The sequence below is a fragment of the Halichoerus grypus genome, chromosome 14 (assembly GCF_964656455.1).
Source record: "Halichoerus grypus chromosome 14, mHalGry1.hap1.1, whole genome shotgun sequence".
NCBI classification, from domain to species: domain Eukaryota; kingdom Metazoa; phylum Chordata; class Mammalia; order Carnivora; family Phocidae; genus Halichoerus; species Halichoerus grypus.
The window spans coordinates 73,913,039-73,923,552 of NC_135725.1; the positions used below are offsets into that span (position 1 = coordinate 73,913,039).

Sequence of the window (10,514 nt, forward strand, 5' to 3'; positions counted from 1 at the left end):
TTGCTACAGTTTGTCTATTGGCTTATCAAACATATTTTTTGTACCTATTTCATTAATGTGTACTTTTATATTTATTAATGTATTACTTTTATTTTCTTTGGTTTATATCATTATTCTATTTCTTTTTTATAATGTAATACTTAATTTATGCCCTAATTTTACTATTTTCTAATAACTGTCTTTTTTCTGTTTGGATTTATCCTTTAACACAAAAGTTACTTACAAAATTATTCTGTAATTTCTAAATAATTTTGTGGTGTTATTTTAACTTGTTCATGTCTACTTTTATCCTATTGTGGTTTTAAAAAAATGGGAAGGGCTTGAATATTTCCCTTGGGGAGAATTTGTTGAGATTTTCTTTGAAGCCATATTTTTAATGGACCATATATATACACACATATATAGAAATATATGTATATATATTTTAATGGGCCATATATATATATTTTTTCCAGTATTCATGGTATATTTTTTAATGGACTATATATATGATGTACTTTGGCAAAAAACTATAGATAATCCATTAAAAAATATTCCATGAATACTGGAAAATAATGCATATTTCTTTGTGGAGGAAAGTATTCTCTTATATGGCTATTAGACAAACTTGTTAATTAAAAAAACTCAAACCCACTATAAAGGTGTTTTTTAACAGTGAAGAATAACATGAGAATTACTAAAAGGATAAAAGATGATATATAAACAATTTTCATCATCCCACTAAAACTTTTGTGTACCTGAAAAACTTTTTATTATAAGCAAATATATATATTTGTAATAAATTATTTCTAAAAATAATTTTCTAAATATGTTTTTAAAAACAAACCAGTTTGGGGATAATTCCATTATAAGTTTTTATCTAAATGATATTACATTTTCAGGATTAATTGTAAAAACAATGCTTTTTCTCAGTACAAACAAAATGAGCATTTTGCCTAAAGTTTTTCTTGCATTAACAATCCTAGAGTTTCTTACCACTGAGTGTTCAGGTGTTAAGTGATGACCTATGGCTGCAGGCTTCCCCACATTCATTACTCTGATAGGATTTCATTTCTAAAATGAGTTCTTTGATGTCGAATTAAAGATGTACTATGACAGAAAACGTCACTACATTTATTACATTGATGTTTCTCCCCTGTGTGTGTTTGCTTATGTTTAGTAAGGGCTGAGCTTAAGCTGAAAGATTTCCCACATTCATCACACTGGTAGGGTTTCTCTCCTGTATGAGTTCTCTGATGTCGAATTAGTGATGTTCTATAGCAAAATCGTTTTTGACATAGATTACATCGATAGGGTTTCTCACCAGAATGAATTTTTAGATGTTCAGTAAGGTGTGTGCTTCGGCTGAAGGTTTTTCCACATTCCTTACAAACATAAGGTTTCTCTCCAGTATGAGTTCTCTGGTGTTCAGTAAGATGTGCGCTCCGATTGAAGGCCTTTCCACATTCATTACATTCATAGGGTTTCTCTCCAGTATGAATTCTCTGATGTTGAATGAAGGCTGGGGTATGACTGAAGGCTTTTCCACATTCATCACATTTATAGGGCTTTTCTCTGGTGTGAGTTCTCTGATGTCGGATTAGTGATGTGCTATGGCAAAAACCTTTCCAACATTCCTTACACTGGTGGGATTTCTCCCCAGAATGAATTCCCTGATGTTCAATAAGATGTGTGCTCCAGCTGAAGGTTTTCCCACATTCAATACACGCATATGGTTTCTTTCCAGTATGAATTCTGTGATGTTGAGTAAGGGCTGAAATATGGCTGAAAGCCTTCCCACATTCATCACAAGGATAGGGTTTTTCTCCAGTATGAATTCTCTCATGATTTCTAAGGGATGACCTATGATTAAAGGTTTTTTCACATTCATTACACTCATAAGGTTTCTCCCCAGTATGGACTCTTTGATGCTGAATAAGATTAGTGCTCTGACTAAAAGCTTTTCCACATTCATTGCATTCATAAGGTTTCTCTCCAGTATGTATTCTTTGATGGTGAATAAGATTAGCGTTCTGGCTGAAGGATTTACCACATAGTTTACATTCATGCTTCTCTCTCATATAAATTTTCTTAGATTCCATTAGTACTGAACTATAGCTTTACATTCAAATTGTTTCCAGAATAAGTACAGTTTGAGATAAAAATGCATCCTTGCTTATATCTAATAAATTATTTTCCATTTATGAGTTGCCTTTTAAAAAAATCAACTGACACAGAACTATGCTTTAAGCTTCTATCATTTATGTCATAATTATGTCATAATTGTCTTTAGAAACTCTCTGCTGTTTAAAAAGAGTTGAGGGGCGCCTGGGTGGCTCAGTCATTAAGCGTCTGCCTTCGGCTCAGGTCATGATCCCAGAGTCCTGGGATCGAGCCCCGCATCGGGCTCCCTGCTCCACGGGAAGCCTGCTTCTCCCTCTCCCGCTCCCCCTTCTTGTGTTACCTCTCTCGCTCTCTCTCTCTCTGTTGAAAAAAAAAAAAAAACTTAAAAAAAAAAATAAATAAAATAAAATAAAAAGAGTTGAGCTCAGGTTAAATATTTCCTCAAAATTATTATATTAATGATTTTCCTCTTTAATTGAGTGTCCTTGTAATTCGGTTTTACTAGTGTTTCTCAAGTTGGTTATCAAATTCCAATTCTCCTAATGCAAAGTTCTAGGAACCATCATTTAGAAAAATGTCTAACATCATGCCATGACACTATTCTTTTTCAGAAGCTTTCTGCTTTGAAGTTGATGTTCTGACTTTGGATATAGTATCCAGGATTAAGGAGAAGACAATATCTCTTCCCTCTGGAATATAAAAGGAAAAAATAAAACTCGCTCATCAATAACAGAAAAAAATATAATAAAAATAAAAATGAACCAGTGCTATGATGAAACAAAAGATTATACATATAGGTCCTGATTAATATGGAAGTTTAAAGAAGGGAAGGATTAATACAGATAGGTAGAGTAAAAGAAATGGAAGCATTGAGACAAAATGCATAGCATAATAAAAAAATAAAGACACAGAAAAGTACATAACATGACAAAAAGTCAATGACACTAATTCAAATGAATGTCTTTGGAAAGCAGAGGTAAAAAAATAAGAAAGGAAAAGTGAAATGTGACTGGTTAATAAAAACTCTGACAAACACAGAAATTCAATGCCATATAATAGGAGATAGGAGAACTAAAGTTTTCTGTCATAGTAGTAACATGATAACTATGAAATGTTTTAGATGAAGATGCCTGTTAGGAATGTTGATGCTAAGGTGGCAAAATAAATCTATCCATTTACAATGTTTTGAAGAAAAGATGTATCACCTGTTTAGTACTAAAAGAAATATCTTAACTCAGTGCACAAATAAAGTAAAAAATCTCTGGTCCCAAAACTCAAAGTCCAGTCTCAGATAAGCACTTATAAAACATATTTTGACATTTGTGGGGAAAGTCACTATAATCTGTAGTAATTACAAAGCCTTACTTATCTAAGGAGACAAGGTTCCTACAATTGTCATCACATCCCTTACAGTGTCTGCTAATGATCTGGTTCTTTTCATTACTACAAGGTAAAGTTCATTGGCACATCCTCCTTGCCACTGGTTCCTGACACATCAAATACCTACTCACTAAAGGATCACTTATGCAACCATTTATGACAGAAAGTGTAAAGCTAAGAACTGAAAATAACAAAATGGAGGGCTAGCAAGTTGTCCAAAGATGATTCACGGTTCTAAGCAAAAAAAGTGGTTAAAAGTACATTATTTGGCACCACTATATATCTGTTGAGAGTACAAAGAAGCAAAACAAGAGGAGAGAATGAGAACATTGCAATATGTGAAGGAATAAGGATGGAAGATTTTCCCAATTGAGGACTCACAGATTCAAGAAGTCCCAAGCCATAAGCACACTAAATACAAAGAAAAGCACATCCAAGGATATCACAGTCAAACTTCTGAAACTCAGGGATAACAACAACAAAAAAAATCTTAAAAGCAGTGTAAGAAACAGGCATGGTAACTTCAAAATAGCAACACTCTGCTCACTCACTTCTCAGCAGTTAAAGAGAATCAACTGAAAACGCATGTTTCTGGAGTCTCTTCGGGAAGAGACTCGATATCTTGAAGATGCCAGCTCGCTCTTAAGAGTTGAAGGTACCCCTCTCCCCGCCAAATATGCTGAAGTCCTAACCCCCAGTACCTCAGAATGTGATCTTACTTGGGAAGAGTCAGTGCAGATATACATAGATGAGGTCATACTAGAGTAGGGTCAGCCGCTTATGAGTCATGTGAAGACACATACAGGGAGGACACCACGGGACAATGAAAACGGCAATTATAGTTATGCAGCTGTAAGCAAGAAATGCCAAAGACTGATGGCAGACCGCCAGAAGCGAGGGAGGATTCCCCTGCAGCTTTCAGCCACAGCACGGCCCTGCTGACACCTGGTTTTTGGACTTCCAACCTCCAGAACTATGGGACGATACACTTCCATTGTTTGAAGCCACCCAGTTTGTGGGACTTTGCTATAGCAGCCCTGCGAAACTAATATGCCTCCCAATTTTACTTATAGAGTATGTATTTTTGAAAAAGAAAAACAAAATGAGGCCAAAGGGGGATGTGTCCATGCCACATATCAAAACATACAGTAGGTTCATTAAAACAGGGTAGTACTGACACAAGGACAGAAAAAAATAATAAAACAGAATAATGAGCCTAGAAATAGGCCCATTCTTTTTAGGGATTTAATGCATGATAAATGTGGCATTTCAAATATTTGGGGAAAGATGGAGATTCAATAAATGATCTTGGGACAAGTGGCCTATCCATTTAGGGGAAGAAAATAAACTTAATACCATTGCCTTAAATTATTGGTGAATTAGAGTGAAACATTAAAAATAAAACTATAAAATAAGCAGAAAACAAGAATATTTTTATAATCTTGCAGTGCAAAAGTCCCTTAAAAATGTAAAACCTGGAGGTTATACAGTTAAAGACTCAGATCTGACCACACAAACCTACTAGGCTATCAATGAAACTAAAAGAGAAAAGTCATACTGGGAGTAAATATTTGCAACTTAATAAAACAAAAGGATTATTGGCTGTATTATATAGAATTTCTACAAGTCAATTAGGAAAAAATATAATGCAATACAAAGGTGAGCAAAGGAAACAAACAGGAAAATTTACAGAAGAAACACAAATGCCCAAACAAATGAAAAGATTTTCAACCTCACTTTTAATCATGGAAACACAAATTAAAATGAGATCTCATTTTTCAAACATCAGATTGGCAAAAATGTTAAAATACAGATAATATCCAGTATTGCTTAAGTATGTGGGGAAATGGGTGTTCTCATATACCACTAAGTGGGTATTTAAACTGCAACAGCCTTTCGGGGAGGAGATCTTTTTTGAAAAGGGCACTTATTTATATGTATTAAAGTCTCATTACAATCATACCAGGTTAATGACAATAATTTGTCTTTGTTTGAATCATATATTTTAATAATAACTATTATGTTACCGGCAAAAATTAACCTGTGGCATATTATACTTCCTCTATTATTACATTTATTATACTTCAGTGTTCTACTTTCAATGTTCTGTCTTCCTTCCTAGAGTATAATCTTCTTGAGGACAGTGACACTGTCTAATTTACTCTTCTTTTTTTTTTTTTTTTTTTTTTAAGATTTTATTTATTTATTTGACAGAGAGAGACACAGCGAGAGAGGGAACACCAGCAGGGGGAGTGAGAGAGGGAGAAGCAGGCTTCCCGCGGAGCAGGGAGACAGATGCAGGGCTCCATCCCAGGACCCTGGGATCATGACCTGAGCCGAAGGCAGACGCTTAACTACTGAGCCACCCAGGCGCCCCTCTAATTTACTCTTCTGTCTTTAGCACCACACACAGAAACTGTCATACATTACACATCCAATAAATATTTCTTGAATGAGTGAGATTTCTCTCGATTCCCAATCCAGTGGCCCTTGTACAATAGTATCCTGCCAGTTAAACCTGCTCCCTTAAAGAAGTGTGACTTAAGACACTATTTTTCCCTATGTCTCTATAGTCAATCAAAGTGTACAGACTGCATTATGATACTACCATAAAAAATTCAGAATTGAACAGGATTAGGATCCTAAAATATCATCTAATCTGTCCCCCTTCTTCTATGCAGACCTACCTACAGCTAAACTATTACTAATTACATTTTCCAGCATTTATGGAACGTCTTCTAACTGCAAAGGAAGTTTAGAGTTAATGTTTCCTGTGGTCAGCTTTCCTATTCTGAGCAAGGACTATAATCACCGATTTTTTTTTTTTTAAACCCGATGTACTTGGTAGGGTGCATTTTATTTTATTTTATTTTAAAAGATTTTATTTATTTGACAGAGAGAGACACAGCAAGAGAGGGAACACAAGCAGGTGGAGTGGGAGAGGGAGAAGCAGGCCTCCCGAGGAGCAGGGAGCCCGATGTGGGGCTCGATCCCAGGACCCAGGGATCATGACCTGAGCCGAAGGCAGACGCTTAATGACTGAGCCACCCAGGGGCCCCTGGTAGGGTGCCTTTTAGATGTTTCAGTGAGTACTTGATTAAATTCTACAAACTGATATTTATTCCTTATCAGCTTAGTTTCTGGAAGCCTGCATCTCAGAATTCTAAACCATACCTCTGCTGTTGTTGCTGAATCTGTGAGGTTTCTGGATTTGGGTAGCCAGAAAGAACCCATGATAACCCCCCTAAAAATGTCATCACTGACCCTGTCTTTCTTACTTCCTAGTATACTGGTGACCTGACTGTCATTAAAACTCCCTGTGGTTACAACTATTCTCTCAACTCAGAACCATCCCCACGATCAGCCAGGCAAAGATGTGTGTGACTGTCCTAATCTTTGCCATGTTCCTCAGATCATCTAACTGTGAATTCTTTGGGGTTTTTTTTCAGGACTGACTCTGATATTGTTAGAGAAGTAGAGACGAGAAGATGAACACAAGGACCAGATGCTAGAGGCTTTTCCTTTCAGAACCTCACAAACGATGTCATGATGTCAGGCATTTGAGCTACAAAGAGGCTCAGGAAACATGACGACTAATTCCCTCGTTTGCCCAAGACACAATCAAGCCTAAGGTCACGCAGCCAGCCACTGGCAGCACGAGGACTACAGCCTCTCTCCATTCTCAAGTTCAGTATTATTTCTCTCCCTTTAAAAATAGTCCAAGCACGACTTATGAAAAGAAAATGACAAGAATGACCAAAAGAATATTTTGAATTATCAGTCAAATCCGGAGATCAAAATTATTAAAAATCAGTGGTTTAGAAGTCTGTAGCAATGGGCTATTCAAGTTTTCTGGAGTCTTTCTAAAGACACGAATACATTATAAATTAAGTGTTTAAATAATGATGATCATACCAATGTATCTATTTTTAATCAAACAGGTGGACAGCTGTAAACATTTTAAATGGACAGCCTCCCGGTTGCCACACGCAACTTGAACGCCTATAAAGCAAATCTCCACTCACGAATGACAATGGGATCGGTATACATCTGAAATCAATATGCATTTCAACGGTCTAAGCCCAAGCTGAAAATATAGACAGCAAAGCTTTGAGAATTGGCTAAGATGTCTTCTTTTCTATGTTTAAAATAAACTAAACTGAAAATGAGACACACTTGGAAGAGAAGGAAATCCGATACATTTAGTTCTGTTCCAAGAGGGCATAGTTGAGCTCTTCGAACTGAAGTACCTTGTAATTCAAGAATGATAGAAGCATGAAGTAACTGTAGAGATTTCTTCCAGCGCCTATTAGTGTTGGTGGATAGTATATCATTTATAATTTTTTAAACCTGTATTTGGATTTTTCTGGAGAAATTACTGTTCTCGATATATCCATTTAAAAATATATATATGTGAACGACAGAATTATCAGGAATTTTGCCCAGTGATTATCCCAGACACGGCCTGGGTACATGAGAGGAAGTGGGATCTAATGCACAAGTAGAGGGGTTGACCATAAATTAGAGCACAGACCTTGACTCTATAGTAACAGGAGGACAGATTACACGGGAATACTTCCAGGAAGGTTGGTGGATGTGAGAGTGAGAGCCTTTGGAAGTTCTTTTTTGGCTGTTCTCTTCTCTCAGTGAAACAGGAAGCAGGATCATCCGCTGAGGGTGAACATGGGGAAGGAGCTGGAGGTCTGATGTCAGTAACGTATCAGATAGTTGGCAGGAGTGGGAGAGTAAAGAAAACAGGGAAATCATCTTTCACCTGGATCACTGCCTTAGTTCCTAACTAAATGTCCTATGTCCGTTCTTGCTCCCATACGGTCTGTTCTCAACAGAGCATCCAGAACGGTTCCTTTAACATGTAAGTCAAATCATGTCACTTCTCTCCTCAAAATCCTCCTGCAAAAATTGGTAAATTGCATGTAAATTATACCTCAATAGAGCAGATTAAACAATAATTACTACAGCCACCTTCCTATGGCTTCTCTTCTCCCTCTGAGTAAATGCGAAACTCCTACACAGCCCTGTGTGATCTGGACCCCTCTTACCTCTCTCATCTCAACATCTACTATGCTGTTACTCACTCTTCTGTCCACAATGGCCTGCATAAAGGCTCAGCATATTTGAACCTCTGGGCCTTTGCATTTGCTGTTCCCTACCTGGGAACTCCCCACCCCAACCTCACCTATGTGCAAGGCTCACCCTCTCATTTTCTTCAGGTCTCTACTCAATGTCACACTCATGAAATAACAGCTGTCCTAGGTTCTCCCTAAGCCTATTACTCTAGTGTAGTTTCCTCTGCAAGTCACTCTCTGACACACTTAGATTTACTTGTTTATTGTCTGTGTGCCCACCCTAGACCATCAGTTCTATGTACACAGGGACTTTGCTTTCTTCACTGCTGTATCCCCAGTGCCTCAAACATTACCTGGCAAAAAAGCAGGCCCTCAATTAACATTTATTCAACGAATGAAAGAAAGAAAAATCTTTCCTCCCTCTGGGCACAGAGATGGTATTTCAGGAAAGAAAAAGTAAAACCGAGTTGTTACAAACTTACTTGTATGTTTTATGTGTACAAAGTTGCCAAACAGGCTCAAGAAAGTATGCCACCTGGAGTGAAGTGTGAGATGGAAAATTCTGCTGTTTCCTCAGTCTCAATTCTCACATGCTTCTCGTAAGTGAGCCTCTTGCTATGCCAGGAGTCAGTTCAATGTTTAAAGAACATATTTGTGTACATTTCTACATATATTACTGCATAATTGTATACATGTAATGTGTACATATAAATTATGAGCAATTTAAGAAAATTTCAAAGGATATTTAACTACATGAGATTTTTCAAACTTCGGGTGGGAACTTTAGAAATTAAAACCAGGTTAATGTACAAATTGGCCTTGAAAAGTTTTGCTCACCAAAGACAATGTAGTCAGGTCTTCCTTCTTAATGCCATCTTATCTACTCAAATAGAGACCTGAGAAGGCAGAGCTGAAAAAGACAGGGGCCCTGAGAAGTCAGGATTGTCTTTATGGGAACCCTGTCTGACTACCTGGATGTGACTCACAACAATCACTGCTCTTCATAGCCCACAGAAAGTAGGGAAGCAATTCCACAGCTCCTTACAGAAGAGGCTTCAGAAATTTGCCTACAAAACAACAAAACAAAAAACCTCTGGAGAAACTGTTTTCAGAGGAAAGGGCAAAGAAGTGGATGTCAGAAGACCTACATCCTACATTCGGGGGTGGGGTGCTACTAAGTTCCTAGATCAGTTTGCCTCTAATTCCCAAACAAGGTCTGGAGCAGTCGTCCTTACCCCTTTGACTATCTGATCCCAGCACAGCCAAAGGCCCCGCGCAGCCCCACGCTCCGTGCTCCTGACCTACCCCCCAACTCCCAACCCACCAGTGACAGCCCAAACCCCGACCCTTAAGTCTGGAATGCCCAGCCAGAGCTCTGCCTCCCCCTAACCCAGACACAGCCCTAGACCCGCTTAAACCCGATGCGGAGTCCAGACGACCGCTTCGCGCTGAACTCGGACCCGAACCGGACCTCCAATTCTCCGCCTTTCTTCCGCCCCCGCCCCCTGAGCCGGGGCGACGCGCTATCCAAGCCCCTCGCCACCCCGCCCCATCCCCTGGGGTCGTGAGAATTCCTGAGCGGAGGTCCCTCCCCAGCTACCACCCGGGTGCGGGGGTCAGTTAAAGAACAATCTCACCAGCTCCAAGGACAAATGAACACCCTCCGGCTATCCAGAGCCCCACCTACCCCGCAAGTCAGGAAGTGCGCCTGCGCACGCGGCCGCCTAGAACTACATTTCCCAGCATGCTCTGCAAAGGACGGGCGCCCGCGAGCCGCGTCTCCTAGGGCCTCCGGAGTTGCCTTTTCCTCTCGTGGCTGCTTGCAAGCGGCGTAGCTTTTCTTTCCTTATTCAAATAAAAAGAAAAAAGGGACGAAGAAAAGCTTTTCTTTCGCAATAGGTAAATATGAATCCGAAGGGATGCAGATTTTTCGTTAACCTTTAC

At 38.6% G+C, this 10,514-nt stretch overlaps 1 protein-coding gene across 1 annotated transcript; it reads right to left on the reverse strand.

Moving 5' to 3' along the window:
- Positions 1-1,115: 1,115 nt before the first annotated feature.
- LOC118554465 (uncharacterized) lies at positions 1,116-10,275 on the reverse strand. Its single transcript, XM_078061630.1, is given in 5 exon segments — positions 1,116-1,300; positions 1,302-2,792; positions 8,258-8,394; positions 9,408-9,637; positions 10,208-10,275. Coding segments are annotated over 2 exon segments (837 nt in total). The 5' UTR covers positions 2,082-2,792; positions 8,258-8,394; positions 9,408-9,637; positions 10,208-10,275; the 3' UTR covers positions 1,116-1,243.
- Positions 10,276-10,514: the final 239 nt, after the last annotated feature.